The sequence below is a fragment of the Cololabis saira genome, chromosome 24 (assembly GCF_033807715.1).
Source record: "Cololabis saira isolate AMF1-May2022 chromosome 24, fColSai1.1, whole genome shotgun sequence".
Classification (NCBI taxonomy): Eukaryota; Metazoa; Chordata; class Actinopteri; order Beloniformes; family Belonidae; genus Cololabis; species Cololabis saira.
Window position 1 is genome coordinate 11,289,440 of NC_084610.1, and position 16,876 is coordinate 11,306,315.

General features: G+C 40.8%; 1 protein-coding gene across 5 annotated transcripts in view; it reads right to left on the reverse strand.

The window, feature by feature from the left end:
- LOC133425070 (FERM and PDZ domain-containing protein 4-like) overlaps nt 1–16,876 on the reverse strand; it is a 94,039-nt gene that overhangs the window by 63,419 nt on the left and 13,744 nt on the right. The window contains exon 1 of one of the 5 annotated variants that reach the window (XM_061715734.1): nt 2,086–2,480. The exons of the other annotated variants lie outside the window; for them this stretch is intronic. Within the exon in view, the coding sequence (XP_061571718.1) occupies nt 2,086–2,120 (35 nt within the window). The 5' untranslated portion in view covers nt 2,121–2,480. Of the gene's footprint in view, nt 1–2,085; nt 2,481–16,876 lie in introns of those variants that run through there. 5 annotated transcript variants of the gene reach the window in all.

Consider the following 16,876-nt stretch of genomic DNA (forward strand, 5'->3'; position numbering starts at 1 on the left):
GATCGTTCTCCTTTGCTGTTCCAATTTGTATATTTTTTTTGTTCTTGTTGGTTAGCAGCGTAACATGTGTTTGAATATTTTTTCAAAGCCGTATATACAGGACTGTCTCAGAAAATTTGAATATTGTGATAAAGTCCTTTATTTTCTGTAATGCAAAAATGTCAGCTTAGGAAAACTCAAATATCCTATCTCAAAAAATTTGAATATTCTGGGAATCTTAATCTTAAACTGTAAGCCATAATCAGCAATATTAAAATAATAAAAGGCTTGCAATATTTCAGTTGATTTGTAATGAATCCAGAATGTATGACATTTTAGTTTTTTTTTTAAATTGCATTACAGAAAATAAAGGACTTTATCACAATATTCTAATTTTCTGAGACAGTCCTGTATAGTAAACAAAATGTATTATTTTTATTTTTGGCAAGGCAGAGCAGATGTTTTGTAACCAACCAACACTTGAACGTTTGCACCTACAAGAATCACAGAAAGTTGCTTAAAGGTCGAAACAATTTTGGCAGTGTCCATTACAGAATGTCGTTCATTGGAAAAGAAATAACTGAATAAAAGCTGGGGCATATTTTGGCCTTGTTCCTGTTAGAGTTGAGGCCATACGCCATGCAAAGTGAGTGGCCATATTAAAGTTGCATTGATCATTAACTGTTCATTCATGCTCTGGAGGTAAAAAAACAAACAAAAATTGAGCATTAACGTTAACAGTTTACCATGCACCAACTCAGCTCAACTCAAACACCTGAAAATAATATTTAACCAATGTCTTGACAGTACTGATAAAATAGTGATAATGTTTTGTGAGAGTCACAGGAGCTCCCTCACGCACAAGCCGAATCAAAAACAACAAACCAAATGAAGCCCTTTATCATGAAAATTTTTCTTCCAACCCTACCCAACCTAGGAACAACAGACCAGAGAGAAGACAGACCTCACAGTCAGTATATTTACATGCACAGAAAGTCGAATTGTTGCCTTAATCCGACCGATATAGAAGTTTTAACATCCATGTTTACACCTTAGCCAGGCTGTAGTTGAACCCAACTGAAGCTCTTAAGATCCAGCTTTTAGTGCCGGATAATGTAGTCCTAGTTATCAGAGTTATTCCGTCATGTATACGCAACCCACGCTTAGCCGAGCTACCGACGGCCCCGGGACTCCCCCTTCTGGAAGTGACGACACCACGAAAGCCAGAATATCAACACAGTAGGACAAGAAGAAGACGAACAACAAAGAATGTCAACGCAAAACTAAGTGTGGCGCCACCTAGCATCGCAGAGTCAAAGGCACCTCACTCAATCGATTGTCTCCTCGTGCATGTAAACTCTGATTTCTCTGAACCTCCAGTTTAATCCTTAGCTAGATTATTGCCAATAGTTTGATTTAGATGTGCATGTAACCACACTGAGTGGTTAAAAGTGACAGATTGGTGCTACAACCCTGGATATGCAATAAAGTCAAGGTTAAATATAATAACTAGACAACGTTTCTCTGACAGAAGCTCGAAATTAAACAATGACTGCCAAGTGTGAAGTACCAGAAAATACTTGTATCCTGGTTTATTATTAAATGTATCTGTTTGAAGGTAGCATTTCTCATTTGTCTCACTTTTTTGTCCCATCCTGATCAGTAACCACTACCCATCCTGTCCTGGTTACCTACATGAATCACACAGCAGCTCCTGACTCCGTGAGGATTTGTTTTCTATTTGTGCAAATGTCTGACTTCTTGTTTTTGCATCCATATATTAACATGAATTACACTTGGCAAACAACAGCGATTACAGCCTCTGATTCATTTCACTTGCAACTATTTTCTTTCATCTTGCCGTTAGGTACTTTTTACCGCCACGTTTACAGTTTTAGAGTCGCAAACGAACTGAAACGTGACCTTTCTGTAATGACCGTGGACGAACTGTGTTGCTGTTCGTTACCGACGATGAGTATTTGAGAACTAACACTATTCTGCTTTCACATGTAAAACATACATAAGAAACTTCTATTTCCTGCACTTAATGTTGAAATAAAAAGGCTTGATCGTTCTTTAAAATCTAAGGTAAACACAAGCACTCACCTAGACAGCTTTGGCATCTTGGAGAAGCCAAACATCTCCACGTGCTCCTGTTACAGAGCTCTAGTCCCAAAGCTCAAGTGCTCCTCATCAGCATTCAAATCCACATGCGAATCCCCTCTCGTTTAAAGCCAAGACAATCCAGTGTCAACCAGGGTCCATATCAAGAGTCGACAAAAGTCAGATGAGCACAGAATTCAGAAAAGCCTGCGGTTTTTGGAAATGAACTCAAACAGCCTCCTGCAGTCTGGAGATGGTCTCAGTCCTGGTTTTTCTACCAAAGCTCTTAGCCGATGACATGGAGGTGAGGGTCACCCTCCACCTCTTTGCTCTTTCTAGTACCAGTCATCCCATTCTGCCGCGCTCCACCTGGATCAGTCGGGCTGCAGTAAGCCGTCTGCATGTGCTCCACATCTCGGAGCACGGGTGAGTGCAGCGATCGCAGCCACGGCAGGGAGGGAGAACGGAAGAGGGAGGGAGGTGAGAGGCAGGGAGGGACGGAGCGCATGGATGACGGATGCTCTCTGGCTCCGGCTCCGTCCTCCGTTCATCTGAGCTGCAAGTGTCTTTGCAGGACAGAGGGGAGGATGCAGAGGAAGGACAGGGGGACATTGTGGGGGGGGGAAATAAGGTAAAAGGACATAGGAGGGGGCTAAAAAGCAGAGTAAAAGTGTACCGGTCATGAAGAGAAAGCAACTAAGAAGAGAGAAGGAGGAGGATAGAGTGATGATGTGTAAAGGAAAGCTGAGTCTGCAGAATGGGACGCTGATGGGAACGAGACCCTTTGTCTTATGGTTTTCCATTACCTCTGTTTACTAATTGAGCCTTGGCATTGACAGGATTGCAATTCCTCATTTGCGTCGTGGCAAAACAAGCATTTGTCTTAAACATTTGCTTCATTCCAAGTATTTATCCTGAAAAGGAGGTGTGTATTTCCTTACGAAGAGAAAAAAACATCCTATTTTTTATTTTAAAAACCCAACCCATGAAACAGATTTAATCTCTGTTACTTTGTGTGCTTATCACCTCTGAGGAGAACGTTCAAGGACTCTTGTTTCTTCCCTGCTCAGAGTCTGTCATCAAGACTGTGTACGTGTGTCTTTGTGTTTACTTGTGCACAGATGGCTCAGCCTTAGTGGGTTGCTGTTTCTCTTGGCCCCATGCCACAAGTGGCCAAATACCGACCACAAATTAACCTCAGCGGTGATGATGAAGCTCTGATGAATGCAAATGAGTTGGGAGGACGACGCTGTTCTTCATTAGGTGGATTTCCGATTGGAGGGGAGCGCATCTTTAGTTTTGGACAACATGTTGCGGCTGCCGCTACCGCTGTTGCAAAAATAGCCAACCGAAGACAAAAGCTGCAGCTGATCATTCAAATGGTGATATGGTCTGGTCATACGACCGACCATGTTACATCCAGTGATGCCGGATATGTGCAAATTCGAAAAAGCTTTTGTGCTAAACTGGACTATCAACATCTCCTAAAAAACGCTTTGTGAAAGCATAAAAAGGTTCGTTGAGGTTTTTTGAATTCTCAGTGTTTCCATTACAGGTTTGTAACAGGATAGAGACGAAACAAAAAATGCCTCTTAATGCCACTGGATAGGTGTTGAACCAATCGGAGAAGCAACGGTGAGGTAGGCAGAGACAACACTGGACCAGCATCAACAAAAGACATCCAAAATGGCGTGAAGTGGAAGTAACCATTGCTTATGGTTGTTTTATGCTCCTGCATGAGTTTATCACATGAAGCCCAACCCCTGCCCCACTGCAACTGGTTCGGTACATTCTGTACCCGTGGAAATAGATGTGAATGGGACCATGGTAATGGGTTTGTCTGGCCACGCTAGACATATCGGCCTATACACGAAATTAATAGAGTCTGGGATCTGTTGGCTATCATCTAATGAGTTAGCCTCAATAGCATCAGTGGTGGATGTTATGGGAATTCCAGTGTAACCAAGCAAGATCTCCTGACCTATGCAATGTTATTTAAAAAGAAAAAGAAAAAAAAAATAAGCTAATTCAAAGCCAGACTGCTTCCTGGAACGCCACCAATGGCTTAAATGTGATGGGTTATATTACTTGGACCAAATTCTTGTCCATCTTCCCACAAATCCTGCACATTCATTTTCTGTTTGCTGAGCTTGGAGAGATGAAAACTGATAATGTCAAAAGGGAGTGTTGGGAGATAAAATATTCATAAATCATCCTAATGGTTAGGAACTCATATCGCATCAATTCCTGAGCATGAACGAGTCTCAAGGGAACCGCCCAAGACTTCGTATTGGAACATACTAAAAGTTTGAAGCTTTTCTTTTGTTCCAACTTTTCTGTATCGTCAGTGACAGGAATGTTTGTTTTTTTTACTTCTCAGACAGTCCCGGTACACAGGAGCAACACAATCTTAAATGAGTATATACAACTCCATCCAGTGCATGATGGAGGTCTGTCTGTATATTCGCACAATTAAGAGATTTCTAAGTCTTTGGCTCCCCAGAAAGGGACTATATAGCATGTTTGTGAATAAAATGGACAATGTGTGTCCTTTCTCTTGTTCCAAGTGTAAAGTACTCACTTTATCAGGCAGGTTTAATACAAAGAATCTATGATGTCCTCCCTTGTCCCTTAGGCACATCCATAGAAACAAATCAAACGTACTTATGGGGCCAGCAAGACACAAAAGCTCTTGTTTTCCCCTCATAATATGATACTGGTTTATGCACAAACCTGTCTTGGGACATGACACAGACAAACGAATGTAGGCCCTCTTATCTGTTGGTAAATTCAATTTCCTGCCTCTACTTTATTACAGATAGAAGTTATTAAGGGATATCTAATGTTGTGGATCACTGGGAATGTGATCGTTTTGAAATGATATGGATGCTCGGGTGATTCGATCCAATATTTCTTCTTTCAAGACAGGTGACGTCCAAATCAGATGTTTTTGGTGGAAATCTACAAATCATGGTGACGGCAGCAAATCAAAATGTCTGGATGTAAAGTCTCATCTTCCTCAACCAGACGTGTATTTTTTTCCTCAATCAATACACTTGACGTGATAAAGAAAAGACCAACAAACAGATGGATAGGTCTTCGGCAGCGCAGCAGATTTTAGCCTCTTGTTATCTTGTGAAATGCATGTGTTCTGCAAGATGATGATAAGATAGCCTGACAGCTTCTACGCTGCTCTGCTTCCACGATATAAACAAACGCTTTTGAACCAGACGAGGCCTTGTTGATCTAAGACGCGGCGGTCTTCCTGTAAGAGGGTGTCTGCGACACTTGATTGGTTTATAAGGAAGAGAGAAAGAGTGGGACCTTTCAGTTTAAAAACTGAGTTTAATTATTAATTGACAGGACAATGAAGGAGCAGGAAACTAGGAGAGTGGATAAAAGGCAAAAGGATCATGGGCTGATAGGAAGGGAAAGGCTTTGAAAGTGGACGGGAGAGATTTGATCGTCTTCCACGCTCCACAAATTTCTGTTTTATCAATATAACCTCAGTTATAAAGGGAGGCAAAGAGGAGCAAACAGCATTCATTAATCAAGTAATTTCCACTAGCCTCTGAAATAACGTAAGGTGCCTTTGGACCATATCTAATAAGTTCCAGGAAGTTGAAACTACAGGCAAATTTAATTTATTCCATACATCTAGTGTTCCGGGCTTTAGAAAAATGTTCAAGAGTTTGCCTCGTGTCATCCTTCTTCTTTACAAAAACGAGAAGGGGCAATTCAGTTCACCAGAAATCACACGTTGGAGCGGAAATGCATAATGCAGAAGCAAAAGTGAAAAGAAATGGTTTATTTAACAGGTCTACGGTCTTCATTTTGCAAGCGGAAGGACATGGAGGGCCTTAACATCTACGTTTGTCATTGCGTCTGTACTTCAATGAGTTCACCTTCAGTGACTTAACTGACTATCCAATTTTCAAAGCTGTTCCATCTCAGAAGGCTCCCGACTGCAAATGTTGTAAACTGCAATATGAAACCGTGTAAAGAAAGAATGAAAAAAAGACATCCAGGCGGTGCTTTCTTTCTGGATGACTTTTTCATGAGACCAGTAGTTCATGGTTCCTTGTAGCTGCCTCCCACATTTAGAAAGGTCAACGTTTCCAGTTGGTTTGGGGAGGTTGAGTCATAAGACGGGTCCTGGATCCGATTACTTCAGACTAGGGCTGTTCGATTAATCAATTTTAAATCGTAATCGCGATTATGTAATTAGAACGATGTTAAAATGTGAAAATCGTAAAATCGATTTTTAATTTTTTTTTTTTTTTTTTTTACCTTGTCTGCACACATATTAATGATTGATACCATATTAATGATTGATGGAAATACCTCTCAATACCTGCGACAAGTGCCCCATCGGAGAGGCTCTTTAGTGTAGGAGGGGGCGTTGTAACATGCCACCGGGCATCCCTCAAGCCAGATGCGGTAGACCGGCTCGTGCTCCTTGCAAAAAACTTGCAAATGTGAATAGCAAATGTAATGACTGGCATTAGACACCTCTACCTCCTTCATGGGTTGCATTATTATTTAGCATGCAAAGACCCAGTTTAGTTTAATTAGAAAATGTCTTGTTTTATTTAATTGGAAATATAACTTAGTGTATGTTTGCAAGTGCTGATTTGCGGATTTTTTTTTTTTCAGAGATAAAACTTTATATTTTATAAAACTTTTTTTCAACTTATTTTACAGAGTTTTGCACTTTATTCATTCATTTTTGGTTTAATAAGAGCAAAGTTTGCACTTAAAGCCCAATGGGGCAAATGTTCAATAAAAAAACAGCATATTTGAAATCATTTCTTCGCCTTTTGTCAATTCAAAAAAATAATCGTAATCGTAATCGAAAATCGGATTTTGAGAGAAAAAAAATCGAGATTTTATTTTTGGGCAAAATCGAACAGCCCTACTTCAGACACGACAAAGAATAATTATCCAGCTTTGACTTTAACACCGCCGACACTTGGCTTGATTCTGGCCACTCATGACAGCCACAAAAGGAGGGAAGGCTGAATTAGGCAATATAACCCAACGTTGATTAGTCCACAAACTTTATCTGGAAGGCCAATACCCACCGATATTGATTTGTCAACGGAGTGAGGCCAGATGATTGCCAGAGATTGTGATCAGTAAAAGTTGGCTGGCGATGTACAGAAAACACATCCCAAGGTGGGATCAGTTCCTTCTCCAGCAATACAAAGATAAATTTAACTACACCTGTAAATCTACTCCAACTGCTGTTTCTGCAGATTCACTAAGTCTACTAACTTGTTTAGGAAAAGCCTACAGTGATACAGGATTTGCTTTAAAAAACTCGAGAGACTGCATCAGATGTACAGTACTTGACTGGTATTTGATTCCTCTGACCACCCCTTTATCCATTTACTGTAACACAGAGGGCTTCGTTCACTCGTGCATCAAACCAACTTTCTTATCTGCCCAAAATATAAATGTTACACAGTGGCCCCAAAGTCTGGACCACAGGAGCTGGATATAGATCCAAGCGCTTGTGTAGCGGTTGTTTATGAATGTTCAAGCTCATCTTGCTGCATTGGGCTGCATAAACACCACTGCTCAGGTATTGTTACGGTGTTTCAACGTCAAGGTGATGGTGGGGTTTCAGTGATGTAGGACGCTGTCTTGAAAAATCTTTAAGATTCTCTGTTACTCCTCTACCACATGAAATAAACAATATTGATGCCCCACTCTCCTGCTTTACACCCTACTGCACTTCCCCCCCTCTAACTAAATTGAAGTGATCAAAAATAGAGTACATGGCAATGAGACAACTATTGATAAACATGTTTAAGCACGTTAAAAAATGGCCTCTGCAACTTCTTAACTACAGCGTTCCCCTCAGAAACATCGTCTGGCGCTGCCATCCCGGTCCACAGGGAAGGCTCAGATCACATTTGTGATTTCCTAATGGTGGATCAAATGCCTCTCACTATCTTAGGCCATCTTCACACTACACAACACAACTAACCCAATTTACCAGATGCCAAGCGTACAGGCTGTTCAAACCACTGCACAAACAGCAGCTTAAGGTGTAAAAATAAATACATAAAAATAAAGCCCTCTTGTGCGTGCGATGGGTGGCTGAATTGCTGTGACCCGTTGGGTCTCATCAATCTCGAAAGGTGAAGTCCAGATTACGAAACTGTCTGAACAGCACAGCAGCAACTGCAAACATTCGGAAAGTCAGAAAGTCGGAAAGCGACTTTAAAAAGTATCCTGAAAGATCCTTCCTTTCCAGAATACCTCCTGTGTTAGCTCTTCAAACTGACATCTTTGCCTGTTCTGTTTCTACTTTTTTCTTTTAAATACATTTAGCACTTACAGTAGATCTTATACAGAAGTTTATTTCCATGACAATGCATTTGAGTTTCATTCTTTGGATAAAATAATCTTCTAAATAACTACATGTAACAAAACTTTGTCCTCTCTCAAGTACAGGATTTACATCTCCGACTTACATCTTCTCCAAAGAGAGGCTAATTTTGGGTAGCTGTGCACTAGCAACGCAAACTTTTCTTATCTATTTAATATTCAGTACACTATGTTTATATTTTCCTTCCTTTAATATGCTCTTTCCAATAACTTTTGAATATTATATGACTTTTGGAGACCACCTCGTGACAACCACACATGCTATGGCTCCTAACTGGACTAGTTATCCAATGAATTTAAACCTCGATAAGATAAAAAAGGCAGTCTTTGCATCCATAACAAAATTTATCTATTTGTTTTTATTTTTCACCTACAAACAACTAAAAATGTATTCAATTGTATTCTTTTGGTAAATGAACTCATCAATGACCTGACGGACCTGGCAGAGGGACCTTTTCTTTTACGTTTAAAGGCTGCAGTCTGATCTCACCGTTCGGCCAATTTAAAACAGCAATGCTTCTCAGAGTGAAAACAAATAAGAATGCCAGCGGCATCCCACGGCTGCTTTGTGTCTCATAGAGATAAGAGCAGAAAAGACATCTGAGGTCCATTGTCCACTAATAAATAATAATAAAGCCCAAGGTCACCATTTGAGTGTTAGCGATGCTGTGAATATGAGTGAGAGTGAAAAAGTGAGGAAGACAGAGAATGTGTCTTGCACAATATATTGGTATTCAGCTCTCTTCCACCTTTTTCTTTAAAATCATTTCATTAGTACCTTGTTTTTGGTTGTTTTTTTTATTATAATCACCAACTTTGTTAGGACAAGTAGTCGTTGCTGTGTTAAAGTGAAGAACCGGTTCCCCAATGTAATATTTGTACAAATCTAACATATCACCAGAAGTTGGGTTGTTACGAATTTATGCTACTGAGCAATATCTAAATGTTTTTATTAAATATATTCTTTTGCAGCCTTGTATTTAGTTGCCTACAGGCACTGCAGGATTCCCAGAAAGTGTTTCTCCAGTGAAGTGCTCCTTCCGGGGCTGCAACACTGAAATTTGCAGCGATTACATTCTCACGTCTGTTTCCATGCCGGAAAAGCTATTCTTCATTTCGGCTAAAGTGTTTCAGTTCTCCTATTTTCACAGCTTTAAGAATGTGCTGCCAGAATTTATAATTTGGCGCTCATAATAATGATACCTTTGTTAAACCACAGCCACATGTGTTCAGTCTGCACTGAACACCTCACAAACAGCAAGGAACAACAACACTCATAATGCAATGTGGTCAACACAACAATAGCATGCTACGGTATTTTCTTATATCCCTTAGATCAGAGGAAATGCCGCCAAATAAATCATTTTTTTCCTTGACTCAACTCCTGACAAGAGTGTTTCAAACTCACAGTCAATTCATTTTCTTTCTTACCCATTCGCTATTGCCATTTCCTTGTTTGGATGAGGGTTTTCATGGATATCTATACTTATTGTCATCTTCAAATTGATCTACTTGAGGGAGGAGACAGAGAGGAGTGTCATGCTCATGTATCCACCTTCAATTTCATGTTGATTGTGATGCACAAAGAAAAACTTGCTTGGATTCAGGCGTACACACAGTTTTGAACATCTAAGCTTGGAGCAAACTGTTTCTGGTCCAAATGATTCATTTTCAGGGGATTTATGGTCACGTGAGAGTCCTGGTAGTAATTTTAGACTACCCAATCAGCAGAGAGCCCCCACCAGGTAGTGAATATGTCTTTTTCTGAAAGTGTCCTGTTAAAACTCAACATAATACCTCATATAGGAGGTCTATACATTTCTAAAAACACTGGAGTGACATTTCTGTGTGTTGATGCAAAAGATACTCAAACATATTTTAGCATCTCATGTTTACACAAGACTCCATTGGGTGAATCCTTGCTAAGATGAGTAGAGCATGAACACGCCCAGGGATTTCAACCATACTTTGCTAGGTGCAGACATTTCCAAAGTCCGCAAGGGAGTACAAATACAGACAAGATCCCATACTGAGAAATGCCTCATCTCATTTAACCAATGCCAGCTTTGTGTTCTTCAATGCGAACCCAATCACGTTCCCCTAAGGATGTCACCTGTGAATTGCTGTTGTGTTGATTAAATGTGCCCCAACCTGTCAAAAATACAATTTACAATTTATCATTCCTTCACTCGTGAGGATTTAATGATGCAACTCTGAAGCCATTAACCATAATGAGTACTTTCAGTTTTGACTGTGAGATTGAATGTGACAGCAGGGCGTCACAACCATTAATCTAGATCAACAAGACATCAGCCAAACTCTGACTTGGACCCCGAAAGAAGCTTGAAGGCTTTGCCATCTTGGTAGAACTATAGCAATGCTGATTTTGGTCTGTTTGTCTGTGTCGACTGTCCAACCAGAGATCCAAATGCAAGGACAATGACTTTTGTAGGAAACCACTGCGGAGTAGTAGTCTTTAGGGAGAATCATTTTTCTAGATTAAATCTTAATTTATATGAGATATCATTCATAAAATCTCGTGAGTAGATTTGCACAGAAATCACATGTTTACTGAAAACCTACCCTTAATTTATGAACGCTGAAGGCTGTGTGCATCTTCGCTAATGGGAATTGTTAATTAGCATAAATCTTTGCCCAAGGACAATCGAGTGTAAAGGTCTTCAATCTTCAACTTGCATGTCTACCTTTGAAAATGGGACATGGTTAAAAAAAGAGAGAGGGGGAGGGGAAGGGGGGTTTGCCTGAAGTGGCAATAATGGTAAGTTTAACTGAGGTGAAGTACAGAAAAATATTTTATTTTGAAAGGGACTTTCAAAAAAAGATTAATATCATCTTCTTATTTCTTAAATTGAAAGTAACTCCTGCAGACACGTTCTCCTTCACCTGGTGCTCCTGAATTATACGAAAGTCCCAAATGTTAATATAAACGTGTCATATTATTTATTTACTTTCATCATTTTAGAAATGTGTTTTAAAAGTATCTACATGTTGTGAAAATTATCAGTCCATATAACCCATTAACTGCACAAAGTCTAACAAAAATCAATACTTCTGAGCTGACCATAGACTGGAGTTTGCACCTACAAAACAATTTAGAACTATAAACTTTGTAATGAATGCCGCATAAATTTCGCTCTGACCAACAATTTACACATTTTATGAATAATGCCCATTATTTCCTGAAAAACTGATGAAGGAAATCTCTAGCATTAAAAATTTACAGTGCAATTTATTGCAAATACATAAATATTTCAACCCAGTACCTTTAATTGTAAAGGAGTATTATTTTAATAGTCTGATATTACTACTCACTACTTAATGTGGTGGTATTGACAGAGGATATTTACAAATCCACCAGGAATGAGTTGATGTGATACAGATTTATGGTTGATATGTATAATAAAGACAAATGGGCTGAAAAAAGGGGGCCCTATAAGGGATTGTCCATGTCGGCCCCATATCAATAACTTGCAGTGGTCATAATCAGAGATATGGGCCCCAAATAGGCATATCATGGGGCCCAATTTGTAACCAGCAGACAATCCCACATGGGGCTCCATCTACATCTCAGATGGCCCCTCCTCGGTGGAACAATTCCTGACGAAATAAAAATTTCCACTTGCTCAACTTCTGTGCGATAAAAGTATCCGACTCAATGACCAACCATGATTCACTGAACTCTTTCTATGTAGCCGTGTTGAAAACTGTGTACGTAATTTCCCAGAATGCAGCACTGCAGGGTCAGGCGTTCTCGGCTTGCTCGCTGTCATTACAGAGGATCAAGCCGACGCCACCGTTTGCGCGCACGCACTCACACAAACACGAACTTTATGTGACTCACCTCAAACAATGAGATCATACAATTTCATTCCCGCACCCCCATTTAATCCAGCCGGCAATCTCTGTTTCTCTCTCTTCCTTATGACACCGCCCTTAATCTGTTAGGACAGACAACCCTGAGGCGTGGGAGGGGCGGGGTGACTGGAGGAGGGAGGAATACACGAGATGGATGCAAGAAAGAACAAGAGATCTGCGTATAGGGAGCAGTGATGGGGGCGGGGGCAGAAAGGTCAGCGGGATGAATGGACGCAGGAAGAGATGGATGTTCGGAAGACAGCAGTTGTAGGATGAAGGTGTGATGTGGGATTTTAAAGACTCAAGGAAAGGGAGATAAATGGAACAGAAAGGTAAAGGTCAAGTAGAGGCACAGAGCGAAGGGATTATATAACAAAGAAGAGATTAAAGAAAGGAGAAGGAGACATGGACAAGGAGGATATCTGATATTTATTTTAGACCTGAATGCCAATGGATCAACTGAACATTTATTCATAGGTCTGACATCAAAATACATAATAAATCAAGATTTTGTGATTTTAAACCCCTCAAAAATGTGTACACCATCCAAAACTAGTCTAAACTAGAACTCAACTTCCAAAAAAAAAATTATTTTTAAGTTATTCTACTTGAAAATTTCTGCAATACTTTTCCACAGCATCTGAATTTTAAGTCTCTCTAGCATTCTCTGTGTAGTTTTCAACAAATAAGACGCTTTGCTCAGTTCGACATCCTTTACATCCTCGTGCCATTAAAGGACTTATTGTAGGACAATTACGAGATAAGGAAAATTGGCCGATGTAGGGAGCAATTTGTCAGCTCACAGCAACCGGTATTAGCAAGCTGCTGGCTTCGCCAGACTCCACACAAGCATGCAAAATGAAATAAAAACTAAAAAAAAAGCCACCTTCCATACCAAATATTACTACCATCCAAATACAGACTGGACTGTGGACGTGCTGTACACGTACCGCCGCGGGACCAGGCGTGCACACACATCAAAATTCAGAGATGAGCGCTTGTACAGAGACGGAACAAATTGATCGAATGCTATTAGCTATTCCTCAGGCCCAGCATGACATTTAATTACACACTCACTCAATAATCTGGAATGCTGACGAGACGTGCTTACAGTGGAAGCAATACAAAGTAGCTCCTTTTAAGGAGAAAATTTTATATTTAAAAACAATAAGAAGCAGGACAAGCAAAATAATGTCAAAATTGCTGAATTTCATCATTTCTAACGTAATTATTTTAGTCAAAAACTATTCCTCTGCTCATGTAAGGAAGGTTTTCTGATGATGCACGGCATCAATGGGCAACGATCCCAGGGATGCTGAAAAGGAACAGGCAGCATTCCCAGTGATGAGACACAACAGTTTGGATAAGGAATAACGGCGGGAGTGTTCTTGGCAGGAGTGGAAGTTGTAATTACCAGGTTTTATAGTTGTGGCAGAAATCCCTCATGACTGTTATGACAGAAAATGTAAAACGCATCAGCTAGAAATAAACAGTAAAACCATCATATTCAGGCAATTAATGCATTTGAGTGTCGTTTCACCATGGAAACCATCCATCTATCCATTATCAATACACATTTCTTCTTATTGAGGGTCATGGGGATCTTTTGCAGCCTATCACAACTCTCATTGGATAAACACACATACAAACAACCAGACTCACTTCTGCAGCCAATTTAGGATTACAAATTAGACTAAAATTGATGTATTTGGACTTTGGCAGGAAATCTATGAACCTAGAAAAAGCCCGGGGAAGGGCAGAGGGAACATACAAACTCCAAACAGAAAGGAGTTTAAGGTTTTTCTGCCTGTGATGCAACAGTGCTAACCACCAAGCCACCGTCCATCCTTCATTTCTACCTGGTTAAATCCTTTCTAAGGCCGTGGGGGTGCTGAAGCTGATTCCAACTTCTGCTGCTTGAGAGGCTGGACATAGTCCACACAGGTTGCCAGTTCATCACATTATCACACTGAATATGGAGCAAAGCCACTGCCAAACCAGACCGCTGCAATTATCCTTCATATTCGATGTGCAGGTCATTTATATCGAGTCAAAATACCTATTCACAGATTGGGTCAAATATCTTTAAAACGTATGTTGGATTGAGGGTTTCTCTGTGTAACCCCATAATATACAGTCATTTTATTCTACAAATACAAAATTGTTGGGACATTTCTGCATGAAAACACAAAACATTGTACAATGTGTTGTATAAAAAAACCTGTTAATGACAAACTTGTTGATTCCAATCTCCATCTGCTAAAGCCATTCAAAGGCAGCATGGCTTATACATGCAACCTGGTGGCTAATGGCTCTTAAATACGCCAGCGTAGACATACATACATAAACATAATGTGATAACCTTGTTAAAGCATAAATGTAGCGTAACTGGCGACGTCGCTGACACATCTGCCATTAGTCCGTAACAGATTGTGCCATTACCCATTAGCTCATCCGACGTTTGTGAAAGATCTCAGACTGTTTGGAAACAGATGATAGATTTACACCCGCAAATCCCCACTTAGCGCAGCATGTTCTTCAATGTCTGGTCCACGCGCACGTATGCACGGAGATGTACCAACCCTGTGCAGCCAGAGTGGTATACCCACAGAGATCAGCATCATGTGCTTCAGTCACATCTTGCATGAAAAGAAGAGACAACAGACCCAAGTACAGCAAAAATATAACAAATGTTGCACAAACGTTGGGTTTCATCAATGATTTTACCTGCAATTTCAGCTGAAATGTCAAAATTGGTCACACCCACACATGTTAGCGTAACTCTAGTGGTGTAGCCACAACGTTTGCCGAGTCAGCAGAAAAAGAAACAGAAATATTCCAGTGTTGTCATCTTGAATTAGCTTATTTTGTTAAAAACGTCAATTGGTTTAAGCGTGTCTACATCCATTAAAGCAGCTACCACAGAAATGGCAGCTTGTAGTGTAGTTTCCAGTACATTCACAATCAGATCAAAGCTACAGCTGGCACCGGTCTCATATGCAAACCCTCAATGTGCATTATTTCAGTGTGTTCTCTCCGGTCTGTGGAAATATCCAAGAATTTCCATATGAAAGTGGAAGGAAGGGGCCCTGATCGCTCAGTGGGTTGAGTAGGCGCCATTTGTAGAGGCTATAGGACTTGTGCGGGTAGCGCAGATTCGAGCAGGTTCGCTCTCTACCCGTTTCCTGTCTACCTACTTTCTAAATAAAGGCCACTAGTGCCACAAAATCTTTCAAAAGAAAGTGGGGGACTAGAAACTGAACACCTCCCAGGAAACTAACCGGTCGGTGGCCGCTTTGGCCCCAAGAACCCTCCAGCCTGACTCAACCAATCCCAGATCAAACATCTTAAAGAGAAAAGGACAGAAATGTACTTTACAACCAAAGGAGGAGCACTTGAAGCAGAAATAACTTTCCTGTCCTTGCCGGAGAATAGAAGAATTAGATTTGGTTTGTAACAAAGGAGCCAGAGTATCTCATTTCATTCACATAAAAAAAGCAAATCACTGAATATCACCATATTCAAATCTTATTATTATCTTATAATGCCTCCCAATCCAATTTCCTTGTTATGTACAAGTCTGACGAGATTAAAACTGCAGAACAAATGAAAGAAAAGGAGATTGCCAAAAATATTTCTGAGAGAGAAACCTCAAGCTCAGAGGAATATTCACAGTCAAGAAATGAACAAGGGCTCTGATTACCATAGATTATATCCTGGTTATGTACCGTCAAAGAATTACAGGTTACAAGGGCATTTGTCTGTTATTACATCCACCCTCTTTGCCACTTATACAGTTTGGGCAGCGGGGTGTAACTTCCTAGAGCCGACCAACCAATTCCTGTAGTTATTCCAGTTACACACCAATAGGTGTCCCAAGCTGACCTTTGGGTTCCACCAGACACAATAGCACCACCGTCTATCCTCAGTGTAACCTCAGGTCCGACTGGGAGCATTATAGACCCTTTTTCTGTTTGTAAACAATGATGACGTAGAGCGTATGCGCGCGCATTTTGGCAACGGAAGTACGGCGGAGATGAACAGCGTGTCAAGCTCTGCAAGGGGATTATCAACTAAAGATCACGAATGTTACCTTAACAAGTTGACTTTGACAAATGGTGTCCGACTTCCAGATCCGTGTTCTATTAATGAGTGGGTTGAAGACGTTAGCAAGTGGCCAAATGGGTTGTCGTCCCGGGGCGGTCCCTCCCCCCTCACCGCGGAGCCTCGAACCCGGACTGAGAGGGTCATGAGCGGGGTTCCCCGGGAACCCTCCCGGGTCCGGGGACCCTGCCGGCTTCTCCGACCGCTTCTTCCTCAAGTTCCTGTGGGCCAGAGACTTCGATGTCCTGCTGTCCCTGAAGGTACGAGCCACCGCAGGAGCACCGGTTGCTCTGAAATGGTCGTGATCCTGTCTGAATCCTATAAAACTTTAGTCCGCCGGTGGAATAGCGATTCGTACAACCGTATACGCAACAACCAGACATGTTGATGCTGGGAACAGTTTGTCAAATGCTTG